Source organism: Geotrypetes seraphini, chromosome 13 (assembly GCF_902459505.1).
Source record: "Geotrypetes seraphini chromosome 13, aGeoSer1.1, whole genome shotgun sequence".
In the NCBI taxonomy this organism is placed as follows: domain Eukaryota; kingdom Metazoa; phylum Chordata; class Amphibia; order Gymnophiona; family Dermophiidae; genus Geotrypetes; species Geotrypetes seraphini.
In genome coordinates, this window is record NC_047096.1 from 23859139 (window position 1) to 23886538 (window position 27400).

Here is a 27400-nt window from a genome sequence, read left to right on the forward strand (position 1 = left end):
TCATTGGCTACCCATATTATTTCTCGGTGCTTCTCCTGATGTACGTGGTGCTCCAGAATGAGGGCCCCGTTTTACCTATCACAGGTTTTACCAATGTATCGGCCCACCAGAAACGAGGTGCGAAATTGGGACAGTAACAGTTATGACTGGCAGGGATCCCCCCCAAGTCCTTCCAGCTGAAGAGCTCCTCCAGTGGTCAGAGCAGGTCATTCCCTTTCTTGCTGCGGTTGGTAGCACCGTCCATGCACTGACGTTGCTCCAGCCTCTCCCCTCCTGCACATGCCTTATTTTCGTACATGTGTGAAAACCAAGCCTATGTATGGGGGGAGGGGCAGCACGGCAACATCATGGATAAGCAAATCCTGCTACGGTATGTGCAGCTGGTGTTTAGTCCTTGGGTGTGTGACTAGTTAGTTATTACTTCATTACAGGCTTGGGAGAAGAGCCAAGCTTTTACTTGCTTCCCGAAGTAATAATAATAATAATTTATTGTCTTGTATACCAGGCGGTTCACAACAGGAAATACTGAGTAGAGAGTCTCGTTGACGAAAGCCTTTCAGGGAGCGTATTTGAGAGTGTGGGGAAGGCTCAGCATGTTCCTTTTGGAAATAATGTGGAAAAAGCTTTATAAAATGACCCTCCTCCCCTAATATTACTTCATCTACCCTGTTCTAACCCCATATACATACTAAGGCACAGTGAGTGTCTCTTGCATGACTCGAGTATACCATAGTAACATAGTAGATGACGGCAGATAAAGACCTGAATGGTCCATCCAGTCTGCCCAACCCGACTCAATCCAAATTATTATTATTATTTTTTTTAATTTTTTCTTCTTAGCTCTTTCTGGGCAAGAATCCAAAGCTTTACCCGGTACTGTGCTTGGGTTCCAACTGCCAAAATCTCTGTTAAGACTTCTATGTTTCTATCTACACCCTCCCAGCCATTGAAGCCCTCCCCTGCCCATCCTCCACCAAACGGCCATACACAGACACAGACCGTATAAGTCTGCCCAGTAACTGGCCTAGTTCAATATTTAATATTATTTTCTGATTCTAAATCTTCTGTGTTCATCCCACGCTTCTTTGAACTCAGTCACAGTTTTACTCTCCACCACCTCTCTCGGGAGCGCATTCCAGGCATCCACTACCCTCTCCGTAAAGTAGAATTTCCTAACATTGCCCCTGAATCTACCACCCCTCAACCTCAAATTATGTCCTCTGGTTTTACCATTTTCCTTTTTCTGGAAAAGATTTTGTTCTATGTTAATACCCTTCAAGTATTTGAACGTCTGAATCATATCTCCCCTGTCTCTCCTTTCCTCTAGGGCAGGGGTGTCAAAGTCCCTCCTCGAGGGCTGCAATCCAGTTGGGTTTTCAGGATTTCCCCAATGAATATGCATGAGATCTATTTGCATGCACTGCTTTCATGGTATGCTAATAGATCTCATGCATATTCATTGCGGAAATCCTGAAAACCCGACTGGATTGCGGCCCTCGAGGAGGGACTTTGACACCCCTGCTCTAGGGTATACATATTCAGGGCTTCCAGTTTCTCCTCATACATCTTCTGTACATATATCACTTATATATAATTTTAACTGCAGTTGTATAAACTAGAAGCATAAACAGTTGCACAAGTGTTAGAAATTCACCTAGGGAGATAACAGAGAGTATATTCGAATTCAGGGCAGTTCATGATTCAATATGATGTAACTTTAGCCCTTCTTACAGGGTATTGTAGTTTCCTGCGGCCTCCCCTTCCTCCTTCCCCTTTGTCTGTTTTTCCTAGCACTCTGCCTTGACTTCCTCTCCCATTTTCTTGCTTAGATCCAATATTCACCTCTTAGAACTGGAGTATGGATTCTGGATGAGAAACCGCAGTGTGATAGTGTCACTGGATGGCAAGAATCACACACTTAACCATTACAATGTCCAAGTTGGAGATCCAAGGTAACACCATCCTTCGCTTCTCTTGCTGCATCTCTAATTTCTCTGCGCTTACAAGTTGGCCGCTTGTAATTTTACACAGTAAGTAATGCCGGTGGCAGCTTTCTAAGTACAATTGTATATCTAGTCATAATCACCAGATTTTAGGTACACTTTCTGTAAGGATTTAAGATGTCCTTAGTTTTGTTTATTTAATTTTCTATACCATTCTCCCAGAGGAGCTCAGAATGACTTACATAAATTTATTCAGGTGCTCAAGCATTTTTTCCTGTTTGTTCCTGCGGGGCTCACAATCTGTCTAATGTACCTGGGACAATGGGGGGTTTAAGTGACTTGCCCAGGGTCACAAGGAGCAGCATGGGTTTGAACCCACAATTTCAGGGTGCTGAGGCTGTAGTTTTAACCACTGTGCCACTCTAGAAATCAAAATGTAGTAGAAGTGAGGCATGTATAGGACAATTAAGCCATTGTGACATCACTGATGAGGTTGGCTCCTAGGCATTGTTGGAATGAGGCATTATGACATCACAATTTGGTTATCAGAGGCTGAAACTTTTCACACTCTTTATTTATTCAGTTTTCTATACTGTTCTCCCAGGGGAGCTCAGAATGGTTTACACAAATTTATTCAGGTACTCAAGCATTTTTCCCTGTCTGTCCCAGTGGGCTCACAGTCTTATCTAATATACCTGGGGGGGGGGGGATTAAGTGACTTGCCAAGGTCACAAGGAGCAGTAACCCACAATCTCAGGGTGCTGAGGCTGTAGCTTTAACCACTGTGTCATACTCTGCTGGCACATCCAGGTTAGAATTACTCTTCCTAAGTAGATGCTTTCTATATACCAGTAGCTGTGCTTATACAATGAGGAAACGCCATACATTGTGACAAATCAGACAGCCATGCTTGGCTAATGGGAAGCAAACACCCCCAGGAGTTAGCTTTTCTATGTAACCTGTTGGTGTTTCTTTTTTTTTTTTTTTGCTGCCTCTTTCCCAGACCCGAGTCTTACAGCGATGATCTAGAACTGGCAGAGAACTTCACTGAAGGTAAGAAAAGTTGTTCTTGGACCTTCTGCCATAATCTGTGTATAGCCTAATGGTTAGAATAGTGGACTGGGAACTGGTAGGTCCAAGTTTCAAGTTTATTAAAATTTTTGATTAATCGCTTAATCTTACTTCAAAGCGATGAACATACATAAAAAGAAACAATTAAAATTACAATATTAAAAAATAAAACATTAATTTAAACATAACCATTAAAATAAACTAGACTATATACAAACTTAACAAAACAAGAGTGAAGAGGAAAAGGGGAATTGAACTACAAAATTTTATAGAAAAGGAGGTCAGGCAAAAACACAAGGTTGAGGATTAAAAAGAATAATCAAATACAGCATTAATGAATTCAAGAGTAAGACTTATTGATCAAAAGTGTCCAAGTTGAAATCATACGGGAGCTTCATGCGACCTTGGGCAAATCACTTAGGCCCAAATTCTGTAACCAGCGCCTAAAGTTAGGCACCTATTTCGGAGGCGCCCAACTAGATAGACGCCTATCTAAAATGAATAACAAGCTCAATTAAGCTCAATTAAGTTATTGAAACATAGGCGCCTATCAAGAAAGCACAATTCTGTAACAAGGCGCCTCTAAAAATTTATGCGGTCTTCAAAAAGAAATAGGTGCTATGCATGTTAGGCGTGGGCGTGGCTACATGTTAGGCGCCTTCTTACAGAATCACTGCTCTTAAGCACGCTTAAGCGCTCACATAGGCGCCTAACCTTTTAGTTGTGTCTAGAGCTGGCCTATTTAATGGGCGCCTCCAAAATAGATGCCGCTCGGCATGATTCACTAAACAGCATCCAAGTGCGCTTGATTCACGCTGAACAGTGCCTACATCGGCGCCTAACTTTTGGGCGCTTCTAATAGAATTTGCCCTTTAATCTTCCATGCCTCAAGAGACGGCAATGGCCAACCACGAGGGGGAGGGGATCCTTCATTAGGCGGTTGCCAGGAGTCTTATTTGAGGGCACATCTGGAACTGGATAGCTCTATCAAAGTGCATAGCATCATTTAAGATGATTCATTGTCCGTCCCCTCTCCCCCAAGACCTTAATTTTTCTTTGAACCTAGAGAACAGGTGATGAAAGGCACCCAGAGCCAGAATTTCAAAGTTCACAGCTCTGTTTGGATGCTACTTTGCTAGTCACCATTTGTTGATATAGGTCTGTTTCTTGTTCCCAGAAATTCGGGCACTTTGTACCGTGGTTGCTGGGTGTGACCAGGTTTTGCATTGTCTGTTCTGGGAAGCAGTATATAAGTTGATATAAATATCATGATAGGTCTGCTTTCAGGGCACAGTGTATGGATATAAGATTATGTATAAGAACATAAGAAGTTGCCTCCACTGGGTCAGACCAGAGGTCCATCGCGCCTAGCAGTCCGCTCCCGCGGCGGCCGATCAGGTCCATGACCTGTAAGATGACCGGTATCTAAGCCCTTTTAATCCCCTTGTCCTTCCCTCTAAGCCCTTTCATAACTTATCTCTACCTCTATCTGTGTCCTTCAACCCCCATGTCCTTCAGGAATTTATCCAATCCTTCCTTGAAGAACCAGATTAAAACATATGAACAGTCAGATTGGGTCAAATCATCTAGCCCAGTGGTCTCAAACTCAAACCCTTTGCGGGGCCACATTTTGGATTTGGAGGTACTTGGAGGGCCGCAGAAAAAAATAGTTAATGTCTTATTAAAGAAATGACAATTATGCATGAGGTTAAACTCTTTATAGTTTATAAAACTTTCCTTTAACAGTTAAAAGGAAAGATATATAAACTATAAAGAGTTTTACCTTATGCAAAATTGTCATTTCTTTAATAAGACATTAACTATTTTTTCTGCGGCCCTCCAAGTACTCTATTTTTTCTGCAGCACTCACATTTAAAGTTTAATATATTTTCTTTCTCAAAACTGGCACATTTCAATCACTAAATTGAAAATAAAATCATTTTCCTACCTTTGTTTGGTAATTTCATGAGTCTCTGTTTGCACTTTATTCTTCTGACTGTGCATCCAATATTTCTTCCCTTCTTTCAGCCTCCTGTATGCTTCCTCTCCTCCAGACCTCATTCCCTCCCCCAACTTTTTCTTTCTTTCTCTGTCTGTCTTTCTCTGATTCTGTGTCCCAGTTTTTGCTTTGTTTCTGGCTCTCTGTCCCCCCCTTCTTTCTTTCTTTCTTTCTTCCTTCCTGCCACCGGGGAATAGGCTGCTGCTGCTGCTGCCGCCATCGGGAACAGGCCGAGATCTCCATGCTTCTCTTCTCCACGGGGCTGCCTGCCCGACGTCAATTCTAACGGCGGAAAGGACGTTCCGGGCAGCCAGGCAGCGATTGGCTAGCCAGAACGTCCTCTCGACGTCAGAATTGACGTCAGGCGGCGAGAGAAGCAGGGAGATCAAAGAGCATGGTGCCGGCCTGTTCCCCGATGGCAGCGGTGAGAAGGGAAGGGAAGCAGGTTGGGCACCACTGCTCTAGACAAGCCGCACTCTAGGGAGAACAGTGGAGGGTGGCCAGCTGTGCGGACTGCCCCCCCCCTCCCTTGGTACGCCACTGGAGCAGCAGCGTGTTTGGCCAGCTCGTTCCGTTCAAAGCCGCAGGTGGTGGCTCATTGCGAGATCCGCGCCTGCGTCTGAAGCCTCTCTGATGTTGTGATGTCAGAGAGGCTTCCGATGCAGGAGTGGATAGCGCAAGGAGCCGCCAACCCGCGGCTTTGAACGGAACGAGCCAGCCAGACACACTGCTGCTCCAAAAGGAAGAGAATGATCCAGTCCAGACTGCGGGCCGCAAATAAAACCTGGAGAGCCACATGCGGCCCGCGTGTTTGAGACTGCTGATCTAGCCCAATGTCCTGTTTCCACAGTGGCCAGTCCAGGTCGCAAGTACCTGGCAGAAACCCAAATAGTAACAACATTTCATACTACCGATCCCAGGGCAAGCAGGGGTTTCCCCCATGTCTATGTACATAAATAGGAAAAAGCCAGTAACCTGTAGTAAATTTAATTTAGAGGTGAAATGACTTGTTTCTTTCTCACTTCCCTCATGTGACAGCATCCTGTTTCCTCACTCAGGATTTGAGTGCCTGTTCATCTGTCTCTTTCCTGACTTTGGGGGAGGGGGGAAGATGGAGGACTTTTAGCACCTGTGGATTTTTTTTTTTTTTTAAATCCCTCAAAAATTACAAAGACTAGGGGACATTCGATAAAGTTACAGGGAAATACTTTTAAAACCAATAGGAAGAAATATTTTTCACTCAGAGAATAGTTAAGCTCTGGAACACGTTGCTAGAGGTTGTGGTAAGAGTGGATAGTATAGCTGGTTTTTAAGAAAGGTTTGGACAATTTCCTGGAGGAAAAGTCCATAGTCTCTTATTGAGAAAGACATGGGGGAAGCCATTGCTTGCCCTGGATTGGTAGCATGGAATATTACTACTCTTTGGGTTTTGGCCAGGTACTAGTGACCTGGTTTGGCCACCATGAGGACAGACTACTGGGCTAGATGGACCATTGGTCTGACCCAGTAAGGCTATTCATATGTTCAAATGCTGAGCACCTCCCTCAGTCAAATGCTTGTGTGTCTGTCTCTGTTTCCTGGCTGGGGTAGGGGGGGGATTGGGGCAGTTTTAATGCCTGCTAAGTATCTCCAAGAGTGTGCCTGTCAGCTGCCTGCTTCCTTTGGTTGAGTTTAAGTCTGTGTCTCTTTGTCTGCCACAGTGACAAAGCAGGAAGTCTGGGCTGAACTGAAGTCAGCAGCAGAGTCGGGATGGGACTTCTCTTCTCGCTGGTATGTCAGTGGAAGTAAAGGTCAGACAGCAACACTACAGAACACGAGAACCAGCGAGATTGTCCCTGTGGATCTGAACGCAGTGTTATGCCAGACAGAGCACCACCTGGCCTCTTTTTACAAGATGCTGGGTAAGAGATGGGGCTGATGAAAAAAAAGATCCCAGGGGATGGAAGGGCTATGAGGTGTTGGTGGAAGGAGGAGTTAAGTCTAGCTCAGAAAGATGCGTGGTATAGGCTCGGTTTAGGTGTGAGAAAGAAGGCGTAAGGGTTGTGGAGGGTTTGATTGCTATTGCTTGTTAAAGGGGTTGGGGTTCAGGATTAGCAATGGGTTTTAGATCTTCTCAGAGTTAGGCCCTTCTACCTCCTGGAGCTGGGGCAGGAGCCAAGAAGTGCACTTTGGTGTCCAAGTGAAATGCAGGTGGTAGACAGCTTAATCACTTGACCTTCTCCTGTACTCTTGGATTAGAGAAGAAGAAAGGGTGAGATTATTACGGGAAGGTGAAGGAGCTGTGTGAGAGCCTATGGCATGGACAAAGTAGAGTTGCTGGGGTCTCTCTGCTCTAGTAAACCGACATCTTCACTTTTAGCTTTTCTTGGCTTTTTTCCTTTTGTCTCACTTAAGGAAATACGAGCAAAGCACAGGAATTTGAGGCAGCCAAGATGAGACGAATGAATGCAATGCAAGCAGTTTTTTGGGATGAAACACTAGGAATCTGGCTGGATTTCAATCTGAATACAAGAGACAGAAACAAGGCATTCTACCCCACCAACCTGGCCCCGTTGTGGGCAGAGTGCGTCAACAGTCAGTCTCTTGTCGAAAAGGCAGTTCAGTATCTTAAGGTAAGATGACGTCTTGTTCCGACTTTAAATCATGGCCCTATCAGAATTGCGATGCCCCCAATATTGTGCAAACTCCTTCACTATGTCATGGGAAAGTTTGGTATTCCCAGTTATTAACTTCTAGTCGCCCTGCCTTAGGGCTTCTCAAACTGTGGGTTGTGATTCCAAATGGGGGTCTTAAAATCCACATTTTGGCAATGCAAACTGGGCAGGCTGTCCATAGAATCATCATCAGATCATGCCTCCAGGGACCCTGTCCTTTCTAAAGCTGCAATAATGGGCTCATGATGATAGGAAGTTTAAGTGCTGATCTACCCGAAAACCTTTCTGTGTCTGGGATTTTGGCCCTTCACACATGGCCAGAGACTGATTATTGCACACTGTTTCTATACTTTTCTTATTTCTATATTTTCTTCCTGTTGACTTCAAAGAATAGTCGGGGCCACAGTGTATCTATGAGGAATGTAACAACCACTACAGAGTGGCAATTATCTTACAGTCAAATGAGAATTTCCTACTTATATGTAAAGACAAACAGAAAAAATGGGGGGAGGGAGAAAGTGGAAGAACTTTGTATTCTACCCTGTCACTAAATACTATTGACTGATAGAAGAGAGCAACTCAACAAAAGACGAAAAAGAAGACCCAATAATCCACGGTGAAATCAATCCAGCGATAAAAACAAAAGACTGTGGATATAGATGTTCTGAAAGATGATTTATTATACGCTCTTCACAATAAAACCATTAAAATACAAATATAATAGTCCAACTGGACCCTACACAGTCCGTGTTTCAGCGAACACTCCTTCCTCAGGGGTCCAGTTGATATAAGATACACAAATAAAGAAATGGACTAAAAACAGTATACTTTGAGCAGATAGCCGGAAATGACTGCAAACAAGCAAAGTGGCATGAAAAATCACCACTTTGCTTGTCTCCAATCATTTCTGGCTATCTGCTCAAAGACAAGTACACTGTTTTTAGTCCATTTCTTTCTTTGTGTACCTTACATCAACTGGACCCCCTGATAGAAGAGAAACATGAAGAACTGGAAGGTGCAGGTCCAAACTGTAGCTTAAAAACAAAATCGCATTGGACCACTCGTACATTAAGTTCTACATGTTCCTGGCTTCTTTTTAGACCAGTTATCCAAAAAGCTGTCATATTTTCAACACTCAAGACCAAACGATGATCACTAACCACTTTACTACAGCAAACAAATGTTGCTGTACAAGCTGAAGGTCAATATTCTTAGGATACGCAAAGGCTACCAGAGGCAACTCACCTACATAAAAGTACTGTATGAATAGATTCCAAATTCTTATATTCAAGTAGCCAGAGAACTCAAAAATATTAAATAATAATGGTGACAATATAGAAGCTTGAGGTAACACACATGCTAATGAACAAGATACAAACCAACTCCTTCAATAGTGTTATTAATGCATATTAAATGTAATTTGGTTTTATTTTATTTCTCTCTTCCCTGTTATATATTATTTAAAAAAGATATCTATATAAGAGATCAAGTAAGGAGTTGGCATGTGTGGTACCTCAAGCTTCTGACAACTTTTTGGATAACTGGTCAGCCATTTTGTTCATCTGTGACACAAGTCCTGTTTTGGTTCTTGAATTCAGGTAATTGATGATTTTAAAAATTTAGGCACTGTGAATTATGGATTATAATGAACTAGTCTTTAAGCCCGTTACATTAACGGGTGCTAGAATAGATGTGTGTGTCTGTCTTTCTTTCTTTCTCTCTCTCCCCTTGGCCGCTGTCTGTCTGTCTATGTTTATTTGTTTCTCTCTCCTTGGACACTGGCTGTCTCTCCTTGGATGCTGGCTGTCTCTCCTTGGACGCTGGCTGTCTGTCTTCCTTTCTTTCTGTCTCTCTGGCCTCTTGTGTGTCATTCTTCGTGTCTGTGTCCTTGTGTCATTCCCCCGCCCCCCCCCCCCAGAGCAAAGCTGTCTGCCCCCAGCATACCCCTTCCCCTCTTCCTGTCTCTCCATGGCCCCCTTCTGTCTTCCCCCGCAGAGCAAAGCTGTCTGCCCTCCAGCACACCTTTCCCCCCAAAGTAGCCCCCTTTCCCTGACTGTCTTTCCATGGCCCCCTTCTGTCTCCCCCCCCTCCGAGCAAAGCTGTCTGCCCCCCAGCACACCTCTCCAACAAAAGCAGCTTCCTGTATCTGCAGCACCTGCACGACACCTTTCAGCCAATCTTGAGTGCTCAGAGCGTGAGAGGGAGCAGGGCCTAGGTGTATTTGGCGCGGCGGGGGAGGCCCCGACTGCCCCAGCTGCAGCTTCTTCGGCGTCGGTGAGGAAGGAAAGGTTGGGCCGACTCTCCGCAGGGGCTTTGGGGACAGTCTTCTGCGGCTCGAAGCTCTCCTCCCGGCAGCCACTGCCAGCAGCGCTCCGCACTGCCTTCCTCCCGCCGCCCAGAGTAGATGTCTGTATGTCTGGTTTTTTTTTATTTGTCTCTCTCTCCTTGGACGCTGTCTTCTGTCATTCTTTGTGTCTGTGTCTCTCCGTCTTTCTGTCTCCCTGTCCCTCCTGCTTGCCAAAGCAGCCCCCTTTCTGCAATGCCTACCTGCTCCATGTCCCCCTTCTGTTCCTCCCCAACCTGATTGCTGTCTGCCCCCAGCACACCTCTCCCCCCAACCTGATTGCTGTCTGCCCCCTTTCCCTCTCCCCCTGTTCTGCAATGCCTACCTGCTCCATGGCCCCTTTCTGTTTCCCCCCCCCCATGATTGCTGTCTGCACTCAGCAAAACCCTCCCACCAAAACAGCCCCCTTTCCTGTCTGCTCCATGGCCCTTCTTTTTCCTCTTCCCCTCCCTCCATCCATGGTTCCTGCTGTCGCTCCTGTTCAAAGCGGCCTGCTCAGGTTCGCGGCCAGCTGTAGCGAACCTCGCAGGCCGCTATCCACCTCAGTAGCTTGTTCCCTCTGACGCGATCGCGACAGAGGGATCATGTTACCATGTGGAGAGCGGCCTGCGAGGTTCATTACAGCCGGCCGCGAACCTCAGCAGGCCGCTTTGAACAGGAGCAGTAGTGGTTGTTGCGGGAAGGGGGGGCAGTCGGCGACGTGCAGGCCACTGTGAACAGGAGCGGCAGCGGCGGCAGGACCATGAGCCCTCCTCCCGTCATCCGCCGCCAGCGCTGCTCCTGTCGCCCGATGCACCTAACTTGCGCATACGCCTCAAGCCGCGGCCACGGACGGACACAGCACACATGAGGTCCCCACAGGAGATGAGGCGCCGCTGCTGACAGCCAAGGTAGGTGCTGGGAAGAAGGCTGGGGACTCACGCATGCGCACTCCTGCGACCACAGACCTACAGCGCATGGAACACGCAAATAGGAGTGCGCATGCGCGAGTTAGCCTTTTATTATATAGGATAATTAGGAATTGTTTTAAAAATGTAGGAATGTGGGCAGACTAGATGGGCCGCGGCCCTTATCTGCCGTCTTTTTCTATGTTTCTATCAAAGTTAAATAGGGGAGGGTCATTGGGGTGGGCAGACTAGGGGCCGCGGCCCTTATCTGCCGTCTTTTTCTATGTTTCTATGAATTGTGATATTTTTATTGTTTTAAAAATTTAGGAATTATAATATTTTTATTTTTAATAACTAACTTGCAAAAGGGCTTTTATAAGCTTTAGGCAATTTATTTTCTTGAAGAACCGGCTATTCATTCTCTACTGTTGTAACAGCATCTGTGCAGATGTCACTGAATTGAGCCCAAGATGATTACAAACACCTCAGAATACAGTCACGTGTTCTCTTGATAGAGCTCGTACATATGATCACATAACAGACGTGTAACTGAACAAAAGCAAAAATGAAAGCCCACGTGGAGGGGCATTTTTGATAGGTTGTCTAAATCAGACTTTGGCTCTAACCACACAAGAACGAGCGCCAGTGTGTGCTTTCTCTTCCAAGTTTTGTTTAAACAAGTGCACGAAAGTCACATTGGCGCAGAAAAGTTTCATAGTATGTATCCACCCTCATTAGCCTCCACCCTCATTAGCCTCAGAGTTTTCCATGCACAAAATTTGCATACCATTAGCTTTCTGCCAATGACTCTGATATCTACTCAAAGCCTTAACCTCTTGCCATTGTCCCCTTAGATTAGCTGTTCAGGAGCTCCTGGGCACCTCTGTTATCAGTGGTTAGCTGGCCTCTGCTTCATCCCCCACTTACACACACACACCCCCTTCCTTTTTACAAAAGCTCGGAAGAATCTTTTAGCGCCGTCTGGCGTGCCGAATGCTCTGAGCTGCTCTGAGTTCCTATGAGCATCAGAGCAGCGCACAGCGTTCAGCGTCTACCGCGATTTTTGTAAAAGGGAGGGTTAATTTGCATTTTGAGTATGTTGTGACAACTACTTTTCGTAAATCAATATAGAAATATAACAGTAAATTTTTTAAATTCTGTGTTGCTTCTAAAAACATTTTGTCTTGTTGCTTGTGCTTCCTCAGAAGAGCGAGGCGTCATCGTACCAAAATGGGATCCCTACTTCACTTTTTCAGTCTGGGCAGCAGTGGGATTTCCCCAACGCTTGGCCCCCCCTGCAGCATATTGTCATTCATGGTAAGCAGAGGGCATGAACATTTTAGCATGTAGGCTAAGTAGGTCATCTCCAGCTGTGTCGCAGCCTCTCTAGTGAGGACAAGGAGGGATCTTGTGGTTCAGTTTCATGAATCCAAACATTATATTATAATTGAGAATACCTTAGCTTTAAAAGCTCTACAGTATCCTTGTAGATATTGTACAAAAAGCTCTAAAAGTCTGACTAGTCCTATATAATAAAACTCTAAGCGCACATGCGCACTTAGAGTTTTGTGATTCCTGGCTCCGTGAGGTGTGCCTCCGTGCCGAATTCGATTTTCGAACACGGAGGCAGGCCAGAACACGGAGCAACTCCCCCCTCGCCGTCACTCACCGCCAGAGTGCCGCCTCACTGCTGCTGCTGATTTGGAGGGGGGGGGGCCACAGGCGCACCTGCCAGCATCTTCTCACCCTCCTCACACGCCCGCCGTGGCTCCTCTCTCGAACTGCACCAGGCAGGGATCGAGAGAGGAGCTGCGGCGTTGGCTTTGAATTAAAACACAGACGGGCGGGCGGCCCGCAGACAGGAGGCTGCCGAAGCCGGAAACGAAGCTTCCCGGGGGGACAGGGGAAGAGGTGCTGATGGACAGGGGGGACAGAAAAAGGAAGGGTGGCCTACTACTGGACAGGGGGAACAGAAAAGAGGTACTGCTGGACAGGGGAAAAGGTGCTGATGGAGGGGGGGCAAAAAAAGAAAGGGAGGCCTACTGCTGGACAGGGGGAACAGAAAAGAGGTACTGCTGGACTGGGGAAAAGGTGCTGATGGACGGGGGGGGGCAAAAAAAGGAAGGGAGGCTTACTGCTGGACAGGGGGAACAGAAAAGAGGTACTGCTGGACTGGGGAAAAGGTGCTGATGGACAGGGAGGAGGCAAAAAAAAGGAAGGGAGGCCTACTGCTGGGCAGGGGGAGCAAAAAAGAGGTGCTGTTGGACAGGGGAAGAGGTGCTGATAGACAGGGGGGGCAGGAAAAGGAAGGGAGGCCTACTGCTGGACAGGGGGGGCAGAAAAGAGGTGCTGCTGGACAGGGGGGAAGTTAAAACAAAGGGAGAAGGACTGCTGCTGGATAAGGGGACCAGTGAAGGGGTGGTGGTGGACACAGGGGAAGAAAAAGGAAGAAAGACTGGACAGGAGGAGCAGGCAAGGAGCAGGCAAGGTGGTGGACAGCCGAGGAAAAGAAAAGACAGAAAGAAAGAAATACAGAAACAGGCTAAGGAGAGAGAGAGAGAGAGAGAAAGAAAGAAATACAGACACACACACACATATTCTAGCACCCGTTAATGTAACGGGCTTAAAGACTAGTCTTTCATAAAATACCTTGCACAGTTTGAATGCACCCATTTTGACATTCCTTTTCCTATGCATCTACACTAAACGGCTGTAGTGCAGGCAATATACAGGTGATATAGAGCCTAGAGCTTGTATAGGTATGTGCGATGCACAAATGGAAGGAAGAAATAATAAATAAATATATGTAAGCTTATGAGGCCACATAGGCGTTTCCTTCAGATATGATACATCTATCTAGTCGCAACTCCTATCTATCTTGATATAATTTGTGCGTTGCTTCAAATCTAGTTTTATCCAGATTCACTTGTGGGGGGAGGGGTAAGTGGGGGGGGGGGGCATGTGTGCTCCTGTAGACTGTTACAAGACATTCAGACAGTCTGATGGGGATATGAATCCCAGGACTGGTTGATGCTATAGAAATATCTGTATTAGCCCTCTCACCTCCCTTTCTCTGTGATGCCTTTGAAACAGGTTTAGCAAAGTCAAGTTTGCCAAGTGCTCAGGAAATGGCCTTTCAGCTGGCCCAGAACTGGATCAGAACCAACTTTTTAGCATATGAAAAGTACGAAGCCATGTTTGAGAAGGTAGGTGTTCCTGCTTAGAACATTAGGAAGTTGTGGACTACCTCAAGGCTTCTGCGTTTGCCCACAGAGTGCTTCAGGAAGAATAACGCTCTTTCCCCTAATGGTGTCCTTTAACTTCCCTGTAAAATCATTCTGTTTCCTAACCTGTATCAAGAATGCTTTCTTCCTTCAAGCTGCCTTCTGTCTCTGCTTCGTTGATCTTTAGTCTGCAAATACAGATAGGGGTAGATATCAGCATGGAAAGAGTATAGATAAAAACAAGGGGCCATAGGGCTAAATCATGATAACTTGACAGGTCATGGACCTGATGGTGCGGACTGCTGGGCGCGATGGACCTTTGGTCTGACCCAGCGGAGGCAAATTCTTATGTTCTTATGTCCCAAACTTTTCCAACAGCAGGGCAGTGGTTTTGAGCCTTACGCTGGGATATTTACTTCCTTTCGGTTCTTAATGATTTATCAAACATCCCTTTGTGCTTGATGCTGGGAAAGTCACTGAGTTTACTGTATTGGGCAGGCTGACCCTTTCTCTTTCATGATTGGTATTCTGTGTCTGTGTCTCTAGTACGATGTGATTGGAGATGGAAAGCCTGGAGGTGGAGGAGAATATGAAGTACAGGTAAGGGCAGATACCAAATTTTCAGCAGCGCTTATAAAAGGATCAGGTTCACTTGTTCAGTTTGATAGCATGCCTCACTAAATCAGTCCAAGGGTACAACGAATCCTAACACTGGGGATCTTCTGATCTTGTAGGAGGGGTTTGGCTGGACGAATGGCGTGGTGTTACAGCTACTTGACACCTATGGAAGTCGACTGTCTAGTTAGGACAAGCTCAGCTGTTGTTCTGCTGCTGCTTGCCTGTCTCTTACCTGGAAGAGAGAGATGACGGCAGCTGTCGGGTTTTAGTTTCTGTGTACTTTCAAAGGTATAAATTCTTCTCTGGGAATAAAGGTGGGGGATGAACTGCTTTGTTTGTGGTGATCCTCTCTTTGTTTGGCTGTTTTTGTAATTGCACTGAACCATTCTTAGCTGGTTAGTAGGGTCTGTTAATCAGGTAGGTATTGCCACCAACTAGATCGTGCACCATCCAAGCAATGCTAGGGCAGAGCTCGGGAAGAGCTGGAAGGTTGTCCAGTTTGCTGCCCTATTTAGACCACTAAGTGGACAACTATTGAGTTAGGATAACAGAAAAAGCACCCTGAATATGTCCACTAACTGGGCAGCACTTCTACCCTGTTTCCCCGAAAATAAGACCTATCCTGAAGTCCATTCTCCCCCCCACCCGAATGTCCCAGACACTCCCCGATTCCATCCCTGACACTAGCACTGCCCAATTTGCTGAAAAAAAAATCAGGCTTGTCACTTCAGCGATCCCCACCCCGTTGAGACCTGACATATCTCCGCTCTGAGTCCTCCCAAAATAGCTGCCATCGCTGCTGTTTTTGGAGGCCTTGGAGCGGAGATATGTCAGTCTCACAGTGGGAGGGGTCAGTGGGGTTCTGCTGCACAAGGGGATGGGTGACAGGGGAGGAAAATTGCTGCATATGTAGGGGTGGGGAGAAAGGAAAGAGGAAGAATTGGGGTGGAGGAGAGGAAGGGAGAGATGATTGTTGTATGTGAAAAAAAAATAAGACATCCCCCCAAAAATAAACCCTAATGTGTTTTTTGGTCCCAAATTAATATAAGACACTGTCTTATTTTCGGGGAAACACAGTAGTTCAACACTAAAACTAGATATCCAGCATTAGCTGGATTGTGGTGCCCTGAACCAACTTTTGCAATGGTGCCGTCCGCCTTTGTGAACAGTGGAGTGCGGTCCACTCTGGGACCCTTCCTCCTCTCCATGCCTCCCGCTCGCCCGCTCCTCTCCTTGCTGCGCACGCCCCTTGCCTTTCCCCATACCTTTTTGGCGAACTCTCTTGACATCACTTCTGGGACCCTCCCTTAGAAAGTGACATCAAGCCGGAGAAGTTTAAAAGGTATGGGGAAAGAGAAGGGGGGTCATGCACATGTGCATGGCAGGGGGAACGGGGCCACTGCCCTGGGTGCCGCCCACCCATATTACACCACTGCGTGTGATCCAGTGTCTCCCCCGACTGCTCAAGTCTCCCCCTCGTGCTGGACCTGGTGAGGCACTGGCTCAAGACACTGAGGATGAAGGATGCCAACATCTCAGTTCAGCATCTATCCCTCTAGAAGTTTGGTGCCCTTTATCACCGGCGGCCTGGGCCATGTTCTCACCTGGTCCATAGGCTGAAGTGTCTGGGTACCAGTGCTAAAATATCCAGTTTCCCTTTAATAATAAAAACAGTTTATATACCGCAATACCCTGAAGTTCTATGTGGTTTACAAAAGATTAGAGAAGGTACAGAATAATTGGACTTGAGAGCAGAAAGAGTGAGTGAGTAAGGGGGAGAACAGGTCAGTTGTCTAGGTATTTCAGGAACAGGTATGTTTTTAGGCGCTTCTTTTTAGGCGCTTTTTAGGCGCTTCGTAAGTAGTGGGCGAGAGCAATTGCTCTAGGTCTTTACCCCATAGTGAAAACTCTAGTGAAAACTTTAGTGAAAACTCCGGCTGCTACTGCAACACTAACCTCTGGTTCACTTCCAGCCCCCTTCATTTCAGCCTCCCATGAGACTGCAGGAAACGTTACATAAGCCTGGTTCTCTTAGAAACTGAAATACTTCTGAAATTCAGGACCATGAAACTAAGGAGCTCATTTTCCAAAGAAGAAAAACGCCCAAAAAGTGGCATAAAGGGGTGGAGGGACATTTTTCTTGTCAAACCCTTCCAATTCACTATTTTTGAAACCTACATTCTGGGCTCTTTTATGCCCCACTGCTCTATGGGGATGTCTGTGTGAACAGTCTGCTACAAATGCTGGCCCCCCTCTTACAGTCCAATGGCTTATTCTGTGCATTTTTCATTTGGACATGTTATTGTTTTTAAAAAGATAAATGCACAGAGAACCAAACCATCCATTTAAAAAAAAAAAAAAAAAATAGGATAAACGTTTTGCAGTTTTGAAAATGAGCATCTTCCACAAAATGTCTAAACCTGGATTTAGATATCCTATCAAAAATTGCCCTCCATGTGTCACAAACCGTACTAAGGAAATATCTTTACTGCCTTTCATTTTCAATGGTTAAAACTATTTCAGCTAGGTTTGGGCCTGGTAGCCTAGTGGCTGAAGGCTTCTGGTTCCATTCCTGGACTGAGTCTCCCTTCACTCTGCCTCCCTCTCTACTACCCCCCCCCCCTCAAAAAAAAGATACAGAGATCACCGTTCCTGGTGGGAAGGGATTAGTGATCGTTGTTTCAGAATGAAACTAGTAGCAAGCTTTAAAGTTTGTGATTTCAAAGTCCTGGAAAGAGCCCTGGCTAGCTACATTGGTGAAGGATCAGGGTTTCAATGGAGCTGGAGCCCAGGAGTCAAAAAGTCAGTAAACATACAGGTCTTGTAATGTTTGTGAAATTACTTTGTGCTTTATATTCCTTTAAGCTAAACAACAAAGATGGGAATTGCTCCTTTCAATCTCAGCTTCCATCCCACACCCACCATCAGGGAGAATGGGTAACCTCTCGTCTCCTCTCTTTACCTGGGGAAGTCAGTCAGGGAATTAAAGAAGGTTGTTACGCTTCTTCCAGTAAAATCTGTGGTTCCCAACCCTGTCCTGGAGGATCACCAGGCCAATCAGGTTTTCGTGATAACCCTAATGAATATGCATGGAGAGGATTTCCAAGCCTGTCACTTCTATTATATGCAAATCTCTCTCATGCATATTCATTAGGGCTATCTCCAAAACCCGATTGGCTTGGTGGTCCTCCAGGACAGGGTTGGGAACCACTGATGTACATGACTCCTAGTGAACTGTACTCTGACTAGGTGCAGGGGTCCTCGAGAGCCGTATTCCAGTCGGGTTTTCAGGATTTCCCCAATGGATATGCATGAGATCTATTTGCATGCACTGCTTTCAATGCATATTGATTGGGGAAATCCTGAAAACCCGACTGGAATACGGCTCTTGAGGACCGGAGTTCCCTACCCCTGGACTAGGGCAGTGATTCCCAACCCTGTCCTGGAGGAACACCAGGCCAATCGGGTTTTCAGGCTAGCCCTAATGAAAATGCATGAGAGAGATTTGCATATGATGGAAGTGATAGGCATGCAAATTTGCTTCATGCATATTCATTAGGGCTAGCCTGAAAACCCAATTGGCCTGGTGTTCCTCCAGGACAGGGTTGGGAACCACTGGACTAGGGGATGACTAGCAAAGGGCTCGTTTTACCAAGGTGCGCTAGGGCTTTAACGTGTGGAATAGCGCTCGCTGCATTGCCACCCGCGCTAGACCTTAACGCCAGCATCGAGCTGGCATTAGTTCTAGAAGCGTAGCGCGCGGTAATTTCCTGCATGCGCTAAAAACGCTAGCGCACCTTCGTAAAAGGTGACGACATAAATGCCAATGTGAATTTGTCCCACACGTTGACTGCATTGCATCGTCTGCCATCTCTCTTCCTCTGCAAAACTAACACGTCCAATCACAAATCGCAAATCCTGTTGCTGAAAAATTATTTTATTGTCGCAAGGTGGTCTACAAATATTGACCAAGAAACAGCATCAGGTGTGAAGTTAGCCTCATGGGCTGACTGACGTCTGGCTCACGAGGACCCTGGTAGTAGTGTTAAATACTCCGATATAAACTTAAAAAGAAACAAAAACAGCTTCATAGAAAAGACAAAACCTTTGCAAGGGTCGAGAAAAAAAAATCAACCTTTAGAAAAGTATTCTTTGTGTCTTAAGAGGTTTTATTCACTTTGCTCCAAGTGGCTGCTCCAGGGGAAAGGGGGCATATTTAAAGGCTGTGGCTGGAGCAAATGCAGCTGCAAAGCAGCTGTTTGAATTTCATCTCGTTTCAAGCACAATGAATAAGAAAGGCAGCCCCATGCACTGGATGTAAAATTGCTGGGTTCTTAAAATCCAGAAAAAAAAGGCACTCACCCCGCTTCCCCGGGGGTGGGGATAAGTAGCAGCAGTTCTTCTAAGCCTTATTGACTAGAGCACATTAGATCCCCACTTTTTTCTTCTATATCTGAAGAGCAAGCGAGAGGAATACTTCGAGCTGGGTTATATGATCTAGAAATGCTGTAATAACTCAAGTTAGGTGGGTGATGCTTTTGCCATGGAAACTGTTCTGCAGGAGGGGGTCGTAATTCCATGGAACACCATACTCCATGTAATGAGCAGCCATGGGAATGGTACACTACTCTTTGGCAGATCTTTTTCTGGACCTTGTTGTCCAAAGTAATGTGATGCTTTAAAAGTAGGGTGGATGGGAAAGGCAAAGTTTTCTAGTTGCTCAGCTGTGCACACATCGCTGATGATAAAAAAAAAAAAAAGATTTTTGCAGCTGGAAGAATTTGTCCTCATAATCCCTACTGCAGGATAAGTGAGAATAAGTTTAAATTGGTCATAGGAAACAACAACAGATAAAAGGCGATAAAAGCTTCTGTTTAAAACAAAATGATTTAAATACTGAACCATTTCAAAATATATATCTATTTAGGTGCCTTAAAATCATTTGTAGGCATAAGGTTGCCCTGCATTCCTCTCTGTGTCCAGCACTGGGCGCTCTGGGTTTAGCTGGCATTTATGACCAGGACAGAGGTTCTTTAAGATTTCCAGATGTCGGTAAGATTGCCCTTCTACTGCCAGCTGTTTTCCAGGTGTACCAGCAGGAACATGTCCCCTTTATATTCTGCTCCAGTCCATGCAGGAAAGAGTCCAGTTTATCTTGGCACAGGGCATACATTGGGAGGGGGAGGGGTGGAAGCTTAATGCCCCTTATTCCTCAGCTCATAAACTGAGTATAGCCCTCAGCTCCGGTCACAATGACATCCATCCAGATCCGCATGGCCTCCGCTGATGGTGCCACCATGTAATAGAGTCTGTCATGGGTCTTCACGCAGAAGGTTAGGGCAGGGTTTGGACTCTGTAAAGAGAGGGTGGGGAAGGGGGAGACACGGTCACTAATGATACAATAGAGAGCAGAATAATTGCTACTTTTACCATCTCCTTTTGAGTGGTAAAACACAATTTAACTATTATCTGTTGAGGTGTTTGCTTGTCGATCCGCACTCTAAAGCCCTTTGAGCTCTTTCAAGCTCCAGCTGATCTAAAAAAATGTTTTTTTAAATCTGGTGAAAATTTGTCAAGGTTTTCATATTCACAAATTTGTATGCATCTGGGACAATGGCAATTTTAACATTTCTCTGCAGTCTGTTCTAGGTCCTCTATTTTGGAATTCCACAAGATCTGAGATTACCAGATTTACTCAAAAACTCAAATTATCTTTTCCTATGCTGAAAGGCATTATCTATACTGGCAAACTAGGGAAGTCTCTTCTTTTCAAAATTACTGAGCTTTGGAATAATTTTCCTGTCCAGTTGTGTGATCTGGGCTCTCTCCAATTATTTCAAAAACATTTGAAAACTTGGCTTTTCTCAAAATTGTAAACTTCGCTTCCCTCTATATCAGGGGTGTCAAAGTCCCTCCTCAAGGGCCGCAATCCAGGCGGGTTTTCAGGATTTCCCCAATGATTATGCATGAGATCTATTTGCACGCACTGCTTTCATTGCATGCTACTAGATCTCATGCATATTCATTGGGGAAATCCTGAATACCCGACTGGATTGTGGCTCTTGAGGAGGGTCTTTGACACCCCTGCTCTATATTATTCCTAATTCCTATTGTATTTATTTTATTTATTTAATTAATTTCTGTAAACCGTGCAAAGCTCTACTTTTATAGAGAAGATGTGTTATATAAGCCTAAGGTTTAGTTTAGTTTTCAGGAAGTAGTGTACAGTAGATCTCTACTAGGCTCCAGTTCTTACATTTTCCTCCTTGAGTGTTTGCTATAAATCCTTTTTTACCAGTGTTATTTAAAGTACTAGGTCAAAGTATAACTACTACTATCAGTCATTTATATAGTGCTACAAGATATATGCAGCACTGTATATGTTATATGCATGTACATCAGTGGTTCCCAAATCTGTCCTGGGGGACCCCCAGCCAGTCAAGTTTTCAAGATATTCCTAATGAATATGCATGAGAGAGATTTGCATACCTGTCACTTCCATTATATGCAAATCTCTCTCATGTATATTCATTAGGGATATCTTGAAAACCTGACTGGCTGGGGGTTCTCCAGGACAGGTTTGGGAACCACTGATGTACAATATATTCAGGTCGCACCCACCCACCTCACTCCCTACTCAACCTGTTGCAGACCTCCACCAAGCCTGCCGTAAGACCTGGTGAGCTGGGAGAGGAGTGACCCTTTCCACCTCCTGTCCCAGCCAACTCTAAAACCTTTCACCACCTGCAGCTAGTGGCTCTGCATGGGGCAGGAGCATAGGAAAATCGCTCCTGTCTCGGCCCACTGCCGGCCTGCCAGGTCTTACGGCAGGCCCGCTGGAGGCCTACAAGGAAAGGGGCTGGGTGCAGAGCCTGGCAGGGCACTCCCCCCTAGGGTTATAGGCGAGTCAACCTTTTTTCAGGGAAAAAGGTTATTTTGGTTTATATTTGAGTAAATACAATACTTTTGCTGTCCCTAGTGGGCTCACAATCTGCTTTTTTTTTGGGTGGGGGTTTTGATTGTACATGGGGCTGCAGTGGGAACGGAACCCAGTTCCTTAGGATTAAAGTCTACCGTACAAACCAGTAGGCTACTCCTCCACTATAAATGCTTAAGTAAAAGTAAAAATAATTATAATGAAAAACAAATTCAAAATTTACTCAAGTAAAAGTAAAAAAAAAAAAAAAAGTGCCTAAAATACTTTTGGAGTAAAAAGTACCTCTGCTTTAAAGTGATCCAACTCATCTAACCAGTTCAAACACAGGCAACTCCACTGTTCTTAGAGGCTATATTCACTGAACAGCAAAATTTAAGATGAAATAATTCACCGTTTGCATGATGAAGTATGTAATAGCAAAATCCTCGTCCTGGTTTTGCTGTTTCATTTGGTTTACTGAGGAATTGTTATTTACATCTCCTTTCCAATTTTACTTTTTACTTTTAACTGCAAGCATCAAATGTAACGAGGAAAATTGGCAACATTATTACTTCAGTAAAAGTAACAAATGTTATCCTGCACTTCTTTACAAGGAAAAGTATCAAAACCTTGTACAGTAATTAGTTGCATTTACTTAGTTACGATACAACACAGATTTTGCCACTGCCGTGTTCCTTTAAAGAGCACTAATGATTCCTACTCACTTTTCAATATCATCCATGATTTATCATATCTATCCAACCATAGTTTGATGCTGGATAAATGAGCAAATCAATGTCTATATATATATCAATGCCAATTCCTCTCAACCTTGAAATTCTGTCCCCAAGTATATTTAAATCTTTGCACTGTTGGTGACCTGTTAGCAGAAGTGGTGACACCCTTTAGCCTTGCTTTTGATCTTTAATTCCCAAAAGTGCAGCAATGAACCACACAGCCATCAAGATCTAAAAAGCCTGTGCTCAATGCTGTATGTTTATCCATGATCACTGTGCAGGTTTCCTGTCTTTCCTTGAACAAGAAGGTGGTTGTTTAGATTTAGCTGGCCTACGTTTTGTCAGAAGACAAAGCTTCAAAGCTATCTCGAACGGTCTACAAGCATCTTCAGGATGTCCTTTGTTAGTGTCATCTCATGGAACCACTCCCGTTTCAATTTTTTTTTTTTGCCTTAGATGTCTTCACCTTAGCACAAAGCCCTCTTCTCTGCCCCCATCCGCTCCTTCCCTTCCTCTGTACCTCTTTAACGTTCGCAGTGCCAACAGCAACCCAAACCTGCTGCTCGTGCCAGTGTTGGCTCTTCCTGTGACATCACTTCCTAAGCGCATATCCAGGAAGTGATGTCAGAGGAAGAGCACCAGATTAGGGTTGCTGCTCGTGCCACAAATGTTAAGAAGTACGAGGGAAGGGGTGCATGCACGGTAGTGGGAGGGGGCAAGGCAGAGAGGAGGATGGGTGCCACAGAACTAACATTTCTATAGTTCTAGGATAACTAAAAAAAAAAAAATAGAGTGAAAACTATCAGCAATCCAAACTAACCAAAAGTAAGTCTATGGTTGAAATGTTGTTTATCTTGTTTGGCTAAAGCTATTATTTTATATCGGAGCATATCCGTGAAAAGACCTCAACCACCCAAGTGTTTGAAAAAGTTTACTTCTGAGAAACACTTTAAAGGGGCTTGAACATCATCACTGGTCAAAAAACCCGGCAATCTTTTTTTTTTTTTTTTTTAAATGCGTGATATTTAAATTAATTTCATGTGCGCATGGGTATAGTAACTATTACAGTCATTATATAAGCCGTATGTAAATATATCAAGGTTATTTCAATGGTCAGATTTAGCCACTATTTGTCGCAACAGCATCAAGTCGAGTACAGAACAAAGCGGCCAGATTAAAGCAGCAACAGCAGTTATTAATCGATCCACAGAGAATCAGCACTTCGCCTGAAGAAGCTGTCCGAGAGTGAAACTGACTGACCCAAGTTACGCTGGGAGCAATACAAGTGCTTTATTATACTTTGAGACAAATAATGGCTAAATCTGACCATTGAAATAACATCGCTATATTTAGATACTGCTTATATATAATGACTGCAACAGTTGTATTGCTCAGGTACGATATATGGAGGAAATAAAGCATAGAAACGTTTTGAGCAAAATAGATATTAATACTGCATTTTTAAGAGTAGGGTTAGTCAGTTTGTCAGCCTGGAAAAAATAAATCTGTCTCTTGATAGTTTTTTGAGTTGTTATACAATTTCCTGGGTCCTCAAACCAACCTCTTTCCGAAACTGAATAGGTAGAAAATCAGAGATCTGCTATAAAAGAATAAAAAAAGAAGGAATTTTTACCTACTGTCCAAAAGAGAATGCATGCCTGTTCATGCACTTTGCACAGCAAACTTAGAGCCAGATGCATTAAACAGGATCAGTAAGACCATGTGGGTCTGCTCCAATCCAATTTTTCACCGATTCTAAAAGAGCTATTAAGGCACTAAAAATTTTGCATGCAAATGATTCACATGGAGGGTCATCATAATCCATCTCGCCCGTCCGCTTGACTGCTGTGAGAGGGACTCTCACATATGCGCAGAGCCAGCAGGGGAACCGCCAAAGCAGCCTCCTGCCATTCAGCTGTTTGGGGCAGGAAACATTTATTTATTTATTTTTGTTAATGGGCAAAGCGGCTGTGTGTGTGTTACACACAAACAATACTTGCCCCATTAAAAAAGCCCTCCCCCCTTTACCAATGACAGCCCTCACCAACATCCCCCCCTCAATGAACTAGGACCAACACCCCTGTGCCAATGCAAATTGGCAGGAAGGATGCCCACTCCTGCCATGCCAACCCTCCCCCTGCAAGAAAAAAATCAGTAGGAGGGAAGCCCATTACCTCCTGCCAATGGAGCCCCCCCCCTGGACCCGGCACCACCCCTGAACCATCCCCTACCCAAAAAGGCAGGAGGGATGCCCACTCCCTCCTGCCACCGGATGCTCCTCCAAACCAACTCCCTCCCCATACTGTTGTCTGAAGAGAGCAGGAGGGAGGCAGCTCCAATCTAAAATGGAGCCCCCCCCCACAGTGCACCATATGATGCACAGGGAGGGGCCTAAAGCCCTGATTAGGCCTTGGGCATCTGAGCCAATCAGAGCCTTAGGCTCCTAATGGTGGGGGGGTGGCACCTGGCATGGGGTGGGGGGCTCTGTTGGCAGGAGGGAGTGGGAATCCCTCCTGCTGATTTTTGCTGGCATGAGGGGGTGTCTGTCCCCATTTCCGATTCATTGAGAAGGGCCATCATCGGCCAGGGGGAGGGTGCTTTATTCTTTAATAGGGCAGATAGTGTGCATGTATAACACATGCACAGCATCGGTGCCCATTAGAAAAAGTTTCGGCAAGACAGGTCTTGACCAGTCACTTTTTTTTTTAATCGTTTTTTTTGTGCATCACCAGGTGATGTTAGTGCATAAGTCACTTGGTTAGTTTATATGGGGTTTTAATATTAAATAGCTAATTTGCATGGCTGGATTGGAAAATGGGCATTCTAGGGGAAAAACGCAGTCATCCGTTTTGTGCATTGGGTCGGCAAATGTGATTGTCGCTAAAACAGTCCAAACTCGTTTAGCGACAAGCACCGACTTTAGTGCATCTAGCTCTTAGAACCCTCCAGTCCAAATCCCCACCTATCCCCCTCTCCTATACATAAAATAATTTTCCTTTAAATTCGCAAAGCAGCCAGCTTTGCCTTTCCGCTTTCAGCATTAGTATCGTCCATGCAGGCTGGCTAACTGGTTTCTGTTATTAAGACAGCAATGCCCCAGGTGGGTGGCAGCAGTAGACTGGTGAAAGCGTGTCTGTTATTTCTCATCTCAGCACACAGATGCATTAAGTGAAAGGAGAGCAGGAGAACCTACTGGCTGTTAGAGAATGAAGTGAGACAACTTCATGAACCGTACATGGAAAGAGCAGAATAAGGAGGAAAAGGGAGCAGAAGGCAGAGAACAGAAACAGGAGGGGGGTGGGGGATACATATATTTGCAAGGCTCAAGTGGAAAAATCCTTTCTGTAGAGAGAAAAGAAAATTGCAACAATGGAGCAGAGCTAAGATAAGTACAAGTACAGTGCGACGCTGACATGACGGAGGAAATCCATCCTCTCACCTTGGCAGCACTGCGCAGATGGTCGTAATATACTTCCTCAATGGCCTGGAAGTAAATGACTCCTTTCAGCTAAGTTCAGATAACGCTATCAGGTTGGTGTTTCATGAATCACGCCCATAGGATCCCTGAGGAAGACTTTAAAGGTCGAAACACGGACCTTGTTGGGTCCTCTTCATTGACTTTAGTTATGGATGAACTTAACAGCTTCAAACTTGAGGATTTACTGCTTGTTTCAATAAAGTCTTCATCAGTAACATCTGGTTCCACAGCCTTTTTTGCTTTGGACTTTATAAATCACGCTACCATTACCTTTGAAGATTTATTCCGAGGTTCTGTCTTCTGTCTGTTGAGCTTCTGTTGAATAAGTAGAGGCTGCTTCTCCTGTCACTACTGTCAGGGTGTGCGCATGAGCGGGGAACGCTCTGGTCGTGAGAAGGGGGAATGTAGGGGGGGTGTTAATGATCGTCTCCATTTGCATGAAGGCCTTTACTGAATCAGTCGGCTGGCATGCAATAGGAAACGGATCATGCACGGTTTGGAGGTTTAGTGAATCCTACCCTAAATGTTTTATACCCCAGGTCAGTGCAAAACATTTGGGATGGCTAAACATTTGTTGGCACCTAAGTTAAGAGGGAAACACCATTTAAAACACTACTTTAAAAAAATGTCAAGGCGCTTTTCAGCACCCCAAAAAAAACCCAAAACCCCAGCACCAAATCACGCCTCTGGAAGTGCCTACTGACTAGGGTTACCAGATTTGTGCAGTGACATCTGTGGTTTGCTCAGTGGTTTGAACAGTTCAGTGTTCTTTGTCATACAAATGTGTGGAACACTGGACTACTTATATGCACTAGGTAGGCTTGCCAAAAAACTATCTCACATCTGCCCTGAATTTATGTCCAATATTTACCATCCTGAGGCCCTTATAAAGGAACAAGTCATTAAGTTCTGATAACGCTATCAGGTTGGTTTACATCCTTTCTTTCTAACCGTACCTCTACGGTTCGTCTGAATAACACTTTTTCTAAACCTTTTTCTCAAAACTATGGTATTCCCCAGGGCTCAATTCTGTCTCCTCTTCTATTCAATATCTTTTTAGCTCCTTTACTAAATTTAAGCCAATCCATAGGCTTTACCACCTACGCCTACGCAGATGACATCCAATTGACTCACGCTTTTAATCCCGAAAATCCCAATGATATAATTCAAATTAATCAAAAATTAGAAAAAAATTAAAAATTGGCTAGAACAAAATAAACTTGCATTAAATATATCCAAGACAAGGGCTTTATTCTTTCCTTCAAGACAGGACCTAAAGCTTTCAATCCCTTTTTCAATCAACAATACGCCAATCGAATTAGCAACATCACTCAAGATTTTAGGCGTAACTATTGATACTAAATTTACTTATCAAGAGCATATCAATAATATAGTTAAAAGCTGTTTTTATCGCTTGCGTCTTATTCGCTCAATGTCTAAGTACTTAGAGCCAAAATCTTTAAATATCTTAGTCCACTCTCTCATAATATCCAAATTAGATTATTGTAATTCTCTATTATTAAACATTA

General features: G+C 44.8%; 1 protein-coding gene across 1 annotated transcript in view; it reads left to right on the top strand.

The window, feature by feature from the left end:
* Positions 1-15070, top strand: part of TREH (trehalase) — a 29632-nt gene extending 14562 nt beyond the window's left edge. Inside the window, exons 8-15 of the mRNA XM_033918559.1 lie at positions 1830-1952; positions 2947-2996; positions 6714-6914; positions 7408-7625; positions 12104-12215; positions 13992-14104; positions 14669-14722; positions 14857-15070. Of these exons, the coding sequence (XP_033774450.1) occupies positions 1830-1952; positions 2947-2996; positions 6714-6914; positions 7408-7625; positions 12104-12215; positions 13992-14104; positions 14669-14722; positions 14857-14928 (943 nt within the window). The 3' untranslated portion in view covers positions 14929-15070. The remainder of the gene's footprint in view (positions 1-1829; positions 1953-2946; positions 2997-6713; positions 6915-7407; positions 7626-12103; positions 12216-13991; positions 14105-14668; positions 14723-14856) is intronic.
* Positions 15071-27400: the final 12330 nt, after the last annotated feature.